Genomic DNA, 12,608 nt, shown 5'->3' on the forward strand with positions numbered 1-12,608 from the left:
CATCCGATTCTCCCCGTCCCCAGAATGACAGCATTAAAATGTTTAAAACCAAGCTCCAAAAAGATCCAAATATCTAACGATTTGTATTTTTGAAACGAAAAATATACATTTAATTAATCTCATCAATAAAGCCTGTTTATTGCTATTTTTTATAATAAGGATTTTATTTAGAATTTTTTTTTTCAATATGTTCCTATACTGGAAGAAACGGGGTGCCTATGAGCTAGAAACGGTCCCGGCATCACTGACGGAGATGGGGTACAGTGCAGTGGAACGCTTTTCCTGGAGTTCATCTTTGGATATTATTGAAGATCTTGCTGGTACGTCACATGATCTTGAGGCTTTAAATGGACTGAGAATGTTAACACATTTTAGAATGTATGTGTAATTATCACGTTATGTGGAACATTAAGGTGGGATGTAAACCTGTACAAAGTGTGGTATATTGTAATTAACCATTCAAATATATGCTGTGATGTATGCACACTCTGTCTGTCCGTCGATTGAAATGACGTAGTCTGGGTGCCTGTAGTTGTCCTTTAAATCAGGAGATTTCTGGTGAAACTACAAATCAAATTTGAAAATTTAGCCCAAAGAAGCTGAGTTGGAAGAATTCTGCAATTTAGCTTCTTTCCCAACTAGGCTATTTGATCCAAAATTTAGCAGTTTAACTTAAAAGTCACCTAGCTTTACTGTTAAATATAAACTTAATTATGTGTCAGTGCATCAAATATTTTAATCCTTTTATGCTGTATGGTTAAACTAAGAATTTGATGTTTCTGCGATGGTCAAGGGGAATCTGCAAAGTATGAAATTGTAATATTTTGGAAAAGTAAACTTTGATATCTTTTTTTAAATAATATGATTGTGTTTGAGCTATTGGAGCTAGTAGTTAGGACTGTTTTTATATGTGTATATGCCACCTTCTGCCTTTTTGTGCCTTCGGTCATAAGTGTTAAAGAATTGTTCACTCAGTTGTCCTGAGAGTATAAATGGTGATGGTGAGGCCAAGCTGAATTACATTATTAGAATTCACATTTAAAAAAAAATGACATATTTAAAAGGAATATTCTGCCAAAAATATAACGTGTTTTTTATTATCCTCGAGGCTTACATTTTAGAGAGTGTAGATTTAGTAGGTGTATTGGGGATCTAGAATGCAGGAGATCCAATTGGCAAATGTTAACTACAAAAGTGCAAAAATTCAGGCTCCTACATGTAAACTTCCATCCATATTATTGATGTTCACGCATTGTGTGGACAATTAATGTTGTATAAGGAAGATTATATGCAGAAGTTTCTGTGAGGTCCGAATTTTTCAGTGGGATTTGCCTACTAAATGTTTAGATGTTAATGAAAAGCAACCTTGGTGCTCCACTTGCAGAGAGGTCCAAACAAAGGTATTTTGTTGCTTTATAGTCCTCCGGTGGCTAACAAATCAGTGTGTATTTCACTACAAAACTGTCCACTTTTTTGGAAGTCTGATTAAGTTATGATTATGGAAAGAAAAGATGTGGAAGGGTCATTGAAAAGTAATATATTGTCTTTTCTACAAAATGTAGTTTTTTATGTAACTGGGCCTACGAGTATGCCTTGTTGCCTTCAAAGGTTGAAGAGGAGGGTACATATCAAAAGTCCAATGAGTCAAAAGCATGGGTTGGGGCAGCCATATTGCACCTCCTGCTACAAGAAAAATATAATTGGGCAAGTTTGAAAGTTTTTGACAATGGATATAAAAAAAATTGTATATTGTTAACACTCTTATCAAATGAGGTAATAAAACCTTACTGAAAGCCTTTTCAGTAGCCATAGATTGGAGCAAGGGAAACAAAATACCTTTGGTTGGAGAAGATGAGGAAAATCACATTTAAAACTTTATGTAAAACTTTGTGTTTTCCCCCCACAAAGCCTGACTGGTTGGGACTCATTATTTAGGTTAAGAAAGGTTGTATGTGGATGTCTAAGATTGTTGTAATGATTTTGATATATTGATATAGTTGGGAAATAGGCCCATGAGAGGCTTTGGAGGGTAAATATTTTCCTGGTGTTGGAACTAAGATCAGGTGGACTCTATTAAAGCAGCTCTCTCACCCAAAAATGTTTTTTTGAGCATTTAATAATGATAACATCTTTATGAGATGCTCATAAAGACTGTGTTGGAACTTCATTGAAATGCCAACACAGTCAAAAGAAATCAGTCAAAATAAGGACTAGTTTGTCTTATGGTAAATCTCTAACTTGACAAGATTTGACAAAAGGCGAAGTCACCAGTTCAAGTTTCATCCCTTTACCCAGGTAACGATGGATGTGATAAAAAGGCATGGTCTTATTCTCGTGAGGACAATATCTATGGAGGCTTCTGTGGTCTTGCGGAATGCTTCATAGATATCAGTGTTGTTCTCTCATTTTTGTGCGAAAGTACATCACTGACATGGGCTCCTGGTAGATGATGAACTAGTAGCTGAAGATTGAAGATAGTGGAGCCAGTGAGAAACCGCAACAGGTAAGTATAACTCACCTCTACCGCCCATCCAAAGCCACTGCACCCAAGAAGCGATGTTTTTTTTTTTTTGTGCAAAGCAGGTTTTAGAGAGGGAAACGAGGCAACTATATTACTATATATATATATATATATATATATATATATATATATATATATATTGTAAAGGGCTGTCATTGTCAAAGTGATATTGGAATTTACTCCACATTTTATTAGTATGCGGGAAAACCAGTATAAGTTCTAAAGTGGTAAATGCCTTTGTTTCCAAAGATCTGTGAGATTTTCTAGTCCAGCTTGCAAGAAATACAAGTATATTTTGACAGCTGGAGAATAAAAGATTTCTCTGTATAAACCTTTCAAATTTGCGGCGCAAGTAGATATACCAGTATAAAATATGAGTCTGCCTCTTCAAAGCCAAACCACCGGCTTGCGGAAACGTTAATCTTGCTGAAATATTACTGAGAATTATTATTAGCATTTATATAGCGTCAATTTATTCCACAATATTATATTATATTCAATATGATAAAGGTGTAAATTTAACAATAAATGAAACAATTACAAAGTGTTGCAGTAGGTTGAGGAGGACCCTGCTCGAAAGAGCTTACTCTGGAGGGAGAATGTTAGATATTGTCGAACGTTTGAAAGTATGAAATAATATTTCAGTGAGATAAATTTGCAATGGTTTTGAAAATACAATAAAGCAATATAATCAGCAAAATTTAATGGAGGAAAATTAATGTGTATGAAAATAGTCTTGCAAATGAATATGGCCTTGTAATGCTGGCAATAATTTTAAGTCATTGAACTCCTACTCTTACCACAGTTAGTATTACTATATAAAATGTGTATGCAGTGGCGTACATACCGGGGTCGCAGCTGCGACCGGGCCCGGCCCACCAGGGGGCCCGGCCACCCTGCGACCCGATATGCATGCCAGTGTGGCCAGCCTCTTCTCCTGAGGGGCCCAGGAGCTGGCCACCTCAGGGCCCCCCGAGGCTGGCCCTGGTGTCACCGAGCTGGCTGACTGGCAGGCGCACAAGGGAGCACTCTCCCCTGAGTGCTCTCTGCCCAGCTCCCTCCCGCAAGGGAGCTGGGCAGAGAGCGCTCAGCCAGGAGACTGCTCCATCGCGCGCCAGACAGCCCCACTGGACCCCAGGGAATCCCCTCAGCACTCCCACGGATCAATTTTCGCACCGGGGCCGCATGGGTCGTGTGTACGCCACTGTATGTATGAACAATGATATGGGATTTTATATAATGTGTTACATGAGATTCATTAGACACTAACTCACTGCAACACCCATCACTTTAATTTAGGTAATCATTTTTTAAATTGCTATTTAGTGAGAAAAAACACATTTGGGTTTTGACTTGATTGTAATTGGTCCTCCACAGTAGAATTTATTCTGGAAATGTCTCCCTTTCTTGACACTCTGACAACTACGATGCCAAAGATTCAGCTAATTCGCCTGTCCTACGAGTAGTATTTCTGGCGTAATTATATCCTACTTATGAGCATATGTTGCTATCTAATAAATAGTCGCCAATTCTCTGCACCTCTTTGGATGATTTTGCTCAGAGAGCTTTCTATGTGTCTACTTCATAACTAGATACTTATGGATAATAGTAAACTACATAAAAATAAAGAATATCTACTTACCTTTTTCCCACGTCGTGTGGCTATTACTCCTCCCATGGCTGAGATCATTGTGATGCTAATCTTAGCTAATCCAATGTTTGGGACACCTGCTGTGCATGCGCTGCACTTGCTCTGTGCCGGCCAGCATCTCCTCATAGAGATACGTTATATCAATGCATCTTTATGGGGAGTGTTGTGTAAAAAAATTCCAGAGAAGTTTCCTATTCAAAGATTCTGAATGTGTAAAAATAATGTATCTAAGACCTATGACAGTTTTTGTTTTTTACATAAAATTCTGACATGTTTGTTTCAGAAATACGATTGACAGAGAATCATTTTTGGATAAATGAATGTACTTTGCTTGTGTTCTGTTCATTTCCAGCCTCCAGACCACTCTATTGTCTCTCATAGCCTCAGACTAATGAAAGAATGTCTTGTTTGGCTTGAAGTAACATTCATAAGGGCAACTCGAATGATAATTTATACTCTGTAGCCAATGAGAAGCAGTTGCATTTGAGTCCACTCTGTGATGTCGAACTCACAGTAGCACATTGTCTACTTTGCCGAGCGGCTTTAAACTGTAGGCAGATAAGACTTTCAAAATGCACATATCTCACAACCAAAAGTGATCATTTTTGCAAAGGATTTTTTTCAAGTAAATCTCTATAATGTTAAGCTCTTACAAGAGAAAAAGCCACAAAATGATTTCCATTGCAGCTTGCGGTATTTGAGAGTTTGCACCTTAAATTCTTTACTTTGAAGAATTGACGGGAAATTGTACATTTTAAGCCAAAGTACAGGGTATTTGAAATATTCCCCAACTCAGCTATTTTTCCAGCTTGTCTGCTTTTACCAAAATTACATCACCGGTTCTCCACAATTTTCAGTTTAGTAAATGAAATTCCTTATGCAAATATTATATACTTTTTATTGCAGTGTGAGTGGGTTGTATTCAGACGTTTCTGATTAATAATATTTTATTGTTTTAGTATAGCAAATAGGAAGTATACAACAGACCATAACAAGAACATAAAACAGATTGAAAAAGACAATGTATCACTCAAAAGTCATCGGTCACTCAAGAAGAGAGCGACATATAGATAAGCAAAAGATATAGAGTGTTGACATATTATCCCAGTCATAAAAAAATAGGGCAAAAGATAATACATACCATATCACATTATGAACATAAAGCTAAAACATAGCATGACTAAATCTCATGAGAGCAAAAAAAGAGTGACAAACAAAATGTAGGTACTGGCTTTATAAAAATAGTATGTATGTTGCTATTGGTGCCGGGTCTGTAAGTACTGGAGGACTCATTGTTGCTGGTGATGTTTGACTGTCTGTTCTCTATGATCTCTGTGGTGCTGGAGAGGAGGTGCGTTGATATCTTGTCTTGCCTCACTTCCTCTCTCTCTCTTGCTATGCAGCCATTTTGCCTTTCAGATCTTTACATACAAATGTGTGTCCTGCCCTGGCTTTTACATGCCACTGCTGTGCTAAATGTCAGCATTATCAAAACTTAAGCAGTTTAGAAAGTAAAGAAAATAAATGAAAACAGACAAATGCTGTGATTTAGCTTATTATGGTAGAAAAGCTTAGAGAAGCATATGTAGTCAACAAAAACACCACTACTATTATCTTCTAGCCTATGGAGTGTGCAGGAGAGAAGTAAAATTCACGATAGTGTAGCTGAAAGAGAGGTAGAACAGAGTGAAAGTAAACAGAAGGAGAAAGCAAAGCAAAGATGAAAGATAAGTAGACAGCCTTTAGGAGTCCTATTGTATGTAAAAATACAGGGAGTGCAGAATTATTAGGCAAGTTGTATTTTTGAGGATTAATTTTATTATTGAACAACAACCATGTTCTCAATGAACCCAAAAAACTCATTAATATCAAAGCTGAATATTTTTGGAAGTAGTTTTTAGTTTGTTTTTAGTTATAGCTATTTTAGGGGGATATCTGTGTGTGCAGGTGACTATTACTGTGCATAATTATTAGGCAACTTAACAAAAAACAAATATATACCCATTTCAATTATTTATTTTTACCAGTGAAACCAATATAACATCTCAACATTCACAAATATACATTTCTGACGTTCAAAAACATAACAAAAACAAATCAGTGACCAATATAGCCACCTTTCTTTGCAAGGACACTCAAAAGCCTGCCATCCATGGATTCTGTCAGTGTTTTGATCTGTTCACCATCAACATTGCGTGCAGCAGCAACCACAGCCTCCCAGACACTGTTCAGAGAGGTGTACTGTTTTCCCTCCTTGTAAATCTCACATTTGATGATGGACCACAGGTTCTCAATGGGGTTCAGATCAGGTGAACAAGGAGGCCATGTCATTAGATTTTCTTCTTTTATACCCTTTCTTGCCAGCCACGCTGTGTAGTACTTGGACGCGTGTGATGGAGCATTGTCCTGCATGAAAATCATGTTTTTCTTGAAGGATGCAGACTTCTTCCTGTACCACTGCTTGAAGAAGGTGTCTTCCAGAAACTGGGAGTTGAGCTTGACTCCATCCTCACCCGAAAAGGCCCCACAAGCTCATCTTTGATGATACCAGCCCAAACCAGTACTCCACCTCCACCTTGCTGGCGTCTGAGTCGGACTGGAGCTCTCTGCATTTTACCAATCCATCCATCTGGCCCATCAAGACTCACTCTCATTTCATCAGTCCATAAAACCTTAGAAAAATCAGTCTTGAGATATTTCTTGGCCCAGTCTTGATGTTTCAGCTTGTGTGTCTTGTTCAGTGGTGGTCGTCTTTCAGCCTTTCTTACCTTGGCCATGTCTCTGAGTATTGCACACCTTGTGCTTTCGGGCACTCCAGTGATGTTGCAGCTCTGAAATATGGCCAAACTGGTGGCAAGTGGCATCTTGGCAGCTGCACGCTTGACTTTTCTCAGTTCATGGGCAGTTATTTTGCGCCTTGGTTTCTCCACACGCTTCTTGCGACCCTGTTGACTATTTTGAATGAAACGCTTGATTGTTCGATGATCACGCTTCAGAAGCTTTGCAATTTTAAGAGTGCTGCATCCCTCTGCAAGATATCTCACTATTTTTTAACTTTTCTGAGCCTGTCAAGTCCTTCTTTTGACCCATTTTGCCAAAGGAAAGGAGGTTGCCTAATAATTATGCACACCTGATATAAGATGTTGATGTCATTAGACCACACCCCTTCTCATTACAGAGATGCACATCACCTAATATGCTTAATTGGTAGTAGGCTTTCGAGCCTATACAGCTTGGAGTAAGACAACATGCATAAAGAGGATGATGTGGTCAAAATACTAATTTGCCTAATAATTCTGCACGCAGTGTATGCGAAAATTAAACCCCTAGAATGAAAATAATGGGAAGTATCAGAATTGCTTGACAAAGACCCTGCTAGGTTGAAGCATTGCTGTTGTTTTTCTCTAATTAAGACTGCTATTTTGGAATTTATCCTTGAATGCCTGGATCAATATTTATTTTCTATATCTGGAAGTATGACCTGGCCATCCTCAGGTCCTGAGCACCCTGGAAGCCTGGAGAGTGCGGTATCCATTATCTTTTCTACCTCTTTTGATCTTGGCACTTCAGCTGCCGGCAGCCAATGTCAGCGCTGTACTCTAGCTCATGCAGAAGAGTACAGCATTAAGGTCTATGGAGGATTGCGCAAGACCAAGCATTCCTCCATAGAAAGAGCTACTTTCCTGCAGCCAGGTGCATCTTTTATCTGGGGAAGACATGGCAACATGATGCACTGTTGAAATTAGGCAGGCTGGTGGAGACAGTGTTCTGGACACTCTGGACAATGTTCTGCTGGGAAACCTTGGGTCCTGGCATTCATTTGGATGTTACTTTGACACATTCCACCTACCTAGAGATTTTTGCAGTACCCTTCATGGCAATGGTGTTCACGGATGGCAGTGACCTCTTTCAACAGGATAATGTACTGTAAAAAAAAGTTCAGGGAAGGTTTGAGGGACACGACAAAGAGTTCAAGGTGTTGTCTTGGCCTCCAAATTCCTGAGACCTCAATCTGATTGAGCACCTGTGGGATGTGCTGGAAAAACTATTCCGGTCCATGGAGGTCCCACCTTGCAACATGCAGGACTTAAAGGAGTGTCTTGGTTTCAGATACCACAGGACATGTTCAGAGGTCTTGTGGGGTCCATGCCTCGACGCATCAGAACTAATTTGGCAGCACTAGAGGGCCAACAAATATTTGGCAGGTGGTTTTAATGTTGTGGCCAATCAGTGTATCTGACTAATGAACTAATGTTCACTTTATAAAAAACAAATAAACTGTGTTCACGCTCAGTTTATTTGCAGCGTTTAGGTACGTTCCTGTTCTGCATATTTTAAAGAGGGAACACAGGGCTTATATCATCCTCTGTTTTCTAGCCTCTCTGACAGTGATGACGTTTGATACTCTGATACTAGTTGGAGGACAGTAAAAACCCAACTCTGCTTTATTTGTTTTCCGAAGATGGTATGATGGGTAACCTTTGGAACGTTAGCTGTTCTGAACTATTTTACCCATCATACACTATTGTTTTTAGAAATATAGACTACAAAAGCTTGATTGTACAGGGAGTCTAGTTGAATAACAAGTGGCACGTACCCTCTGGATTATCTTTCAAAAGTCCCTGCCATTTCAGACTACCAAGAGATTTATGTAGAAATAAAGATATTTGAAAAATCACAAAGCCAGACTTGAGAGGGTTTGTTGGCTAATTCAGCTCTATGACTGAGTGAACCAGCATAAACAAAGCTGAGCCTTTTTGTAATATGGAATGTGGACAAAACTTCTGAAATGCTGGTATTTGAAACAATATTGCAGCTAGTAAATCTCTTATAGCAATACCGTTCTAGATCCCGAATAGACTTTCTTTTATCTGTGTGACATTTCATTACTAAAACATCAAACGAATTAGTGGGATCTCTCTCCTTTTCATCCTAAGCTCCCTGGGCGCACTCTATTTAGAATAGTTTTCAGATGAAAGTGAACTAGCAAATCCCTAGTAATTATTCTTTATTTTCATATTCAGATTCATATTGCTTGAGTGTTATAGAGTGAATAGAGGAGACATTTAACAATATTTTTAATATACACCCAGCTGCATCACATTAATATCTATCGAACCATCCATTCATCCCTCTATCTCTCTATCTGTTACATGACCTGCCTGTTATATGTTTTAGAATTCCATACTGCGTGAATGGTGATTGTTGTTTGTGTGGTTATTCCCTGTAATAAATAGGTAAAAATGCATGGACCCCTGTGTCTTGTCTGTAGGTCTAATCTAAGACAGAACCCGTGTATACATTTCTCAGTCTGCTAAGGATTAGTAGGGGTTGCAATCATCGGGGGTACCTGATGCCATTTTAATAATGGTAGTTGAAATTGCCGCTGCACGTGACTGTAAGTTGCAGTGATACCCTAACAGTAAAGACAAACCTTTAACCTTATATTACCATACCTACACTTAATTCCTACACTATATAATTACTAAGTGTTATCTATTATCTATCATGTTAACACTTTTAATGACATCATAACACAGTAAAGGAGTTTAAGCATGCGTGGGATATGCATAAGGTTATCCTAACTATAAGATAAGGCCAGGGACTAATGAAAGTATTTAGAAAATTGGGCAGACTAGATGGGCCGAATGGTTCTTATCTGCTGTCACATTCTATGTTTCTATGTTTCTATGTGTTAAGTCTTCCTTCAAAGAATGGGCTTTAACGATTTGGATGATACCTCCTAACTTTTTGAGCAGGGTTAGATACCTGGGGCTCCCCTCTGTCATCTGGGGTCATATTTAGTGGCCTGAAACTGACCAATGAATTGTATTCAGTTCTCAAACTGTCCTTTAAATCCTCTGAAGTCACAGTGGCTGAGCAGATTGTGTTCAGCTGCAGTGATACCCTAGCTGTCAGCTGTCCAAGGAATACTCCCAAGGGTTTAAACAGACCCTGGCCTTTACATTACAACCTAGGGATTCCTCCACTGGCCACTCCTCAGATGGCTGCTAGAGGTGCTTCCTGGGGCAGTGCTGCACTGCCATTCAGTGTCTCCACCCTCTGCATGGAGACACTGAACTTTCCTCATATTGATGAATAGAGATGCATTGATTCAATTAATCTCAATGAGTATATGCTGATTGGCTCAGGGCTGTGTTTGACTTGCAGGGGCGGGCTGGGAAGGGGGGCAGGGAGGCAATTGCCCCCCAGGCCGCCCTAAACCCAGGGCCGCCCACACCAAGCAAAAAAAGGAAAAATCTGAATCCCCTGCTTCTGGCTGAGGAGTCAGATTTTTCAACTTACCTCACTCTTCCTGCAGTCTGCAGTCAGTGGAGTCAGCCGGCCTCTCCTGATGATGTCAGGAGGAGGGGGCGTGACTTCCACTGCTCTTCTCACAAGACCGCTGGGGAGTCTGGGAGAAGAGCAGAGGAAGTCACGGCCCCTCCTCCTGACATCATCAGGAGAGGACGACTTCACTGGCTGCTGCTGGTTGCTGCTCCTGTTGGCTGCTGTCCACCCCTCCCTGGCCTAAGCTAACACTCAGGGAGGGGGGAAATACACTTTAGTGTTTTTTTTTATTCCCCTCCTCAGCCCTGTCCCCTACCTCAGCCCCTGTCCCCCCTCCTTAGCCCCTGTCCCCCCTCCTCAGCCCCTGTACACCCTCCTCAGCCCCTGTCCCCTTAGTCAGCCCCTGTTCCCTCCTCAGCCCTGTCCCCTCCTCAGCCCCTGTCCCCTCCTCAGTCCCTGTCCCCATCTCAGCCCCTGTCCCCACCTCAGCCCTGTCCCCTCCTCACCCCTGTCCCCACCTCAGCCCCTGTCCCCATCTCAGCCCCTGTCCCCACCTCAGCCCCTGTCCCCACCTCAGCCTTAGTCAGCCCCTGTCCCCTTAGTCAGCTCCTACCTCAGCCCCTGTCCCCTACCTCAGCCCCTGTCCCCCCTCCTCAGCCCCTGTCCCCTACCTCAGCCCCTGTCCCCCTAGTCAGACCCTGTCCCCTTAGTCAGCCCCTGTCCCCTACCTCAGCCCCTGTCCCCTACCTCAGCCCCTGTCCCACCCTTTCCCTGCTCCTTTCCCCCCTCTCAGCTCCTGCCCCCTTCCTCAGCCCCATAACATCCCCACTACAGCTCCTCTCCCCCAATTGCAACCCATATTACCCACACCACAGCCCCTTTCCCAAATTGTAGCCATCAACCTGCTTCAGCCCCTATCCCCCCGTACATTTCCTAAACCCCCAATTACAGCTTATACCCTCCACTACCACCCCCTGTCCCCCACTACAGCCCTGTACCCTTACTAAGCTCCTGTCCACTGGTTTTAAAAGTGTAAAGTTTGGGTGTGTGTGTATGAGTATGTCTGTGTGTATGAGTATGTCTGTGTGTGTCAGTATGTCTGTGTCAGTCAGTATGTCAGTATGTCTGTGTGTGTGTGCGTCAGTATGTCTGTGTGTGCGTTAGTATGTCAGTATGTCTGTGTTTGTGCGCATCAGTATGTCTGTGTGTGTGCATCAGTATGTCTGTCTATGTGTGTGCCAGTATGTCTGTCTGTGTGTGTGTCAGTATGTGTGCCTGTGTGTGCAAGTATGTCTGTCTGTGTGTGCAAGTATGTCTCTGTGTGTGTGCCAGTTTGTCTGTGTGTGTCAGCCAGTATGCCTGTGTGTGTGTGTGTGTGTGTCAGTATGTCTGTCTGTCTGAGTCAGTATGCCTGTAACAATGTGTCTTTCTGTGTGTGTCTGTGTGCCTGTCAGCGAGTGTGTGTTTTTTAGTGTGTGCCAAATCAGCAAGTGTGTGTGCCTGTCATTGATTGTCTGTTTAGTTGACTGCTCCCCCCCCCCCACACACACACACTTTCAATCACATGGGAAAGGTGTTTTTACTCTCCTCTTGCAATGGGTCACTTGACTGGATTTGCCCCCCAGGCCTAAGGCTGCCAGCCCTCCCCTGTTGACTTGTGCTGGCTCTGCCCCTGATCTGCCTCCTTTACAGTCTCAGTCAATCCTATAGGGAAGCATTGTGATTGGTTCACAGAATCACTTCTAAGGATGTTAGCCAAGCAGGCAGATCAGGGGCAGAGCCAACAGCAGTAGACTTAAATACAAATAAGATTGTATTATGTTTATGGGGGCAAAGGGAGGCCAGGGGTGCTAGATGGTGGTTTTAACACTATAGTGTCAGGAATACATGTTTGGGATCCTGACCCTATAGCGTTTCTTTAAATGAAAAGTTTTAAATGATCTTTATTAAATAGTCTGGGGGGCAACTGTCTATTAAAGGACCACTCTAGTGCCAGGAAAACATACTCGTTTTCCTGGCACTAGAGTGCCCTGAGGGTGCCCCCACCCTCAGGGTCCCCCTCCCGCCCGGCTCTGGAAAGGGGAAAAGGGGTAAAACTTACCTTTTTCCAGCGCCTGGTGGGGAGATCTCTGCCTCCGATCCTCC

At 41.7% G+C, this 12,608-nt stretch overlaps 1 protein-coding gene across 1 annotated transcript in view; it reads left to right on the forward strand.

The window, feature by feature from the left end:
• The first annotated feature begins 214 nt into the window (after positions 1 to 214).
• PLEKHG5 (pleckstrin homology and RhoGEF domain containing G5) overlaps positions 215 to 12,608 on the forward strand; it is a 336,555-nt gene continuing 324,161 nt past the window's right edge. Inside the window, exon 1 of the mRNA XM_063436446.1 lies at positions 215 to 320. Within this exon, the coding sequence (XP_063292516.1) occupies positions 254 to 320 (67 nt within the window). The 5' untranslated portion in view covers positions 215 to 253. The remainder of the gene's footprint in view (positions 321 to 12,608) is intronic.

The sequence above is a fragment of the Pelobates fuscus genome, chromosome 11 (assembly GCF_036172605.1).
Source record: "Pelobates fuscus isolate aPelFus1 chromosome 11, aPelFus1.pri, whole genome shotgun sequence".
NCBI classification, from domain to species: Eukaryota; Metazoa; Chordata; class Amphibia; order Anura; family Pelobatidae; genus Pelobates; species Pelobates fuscus.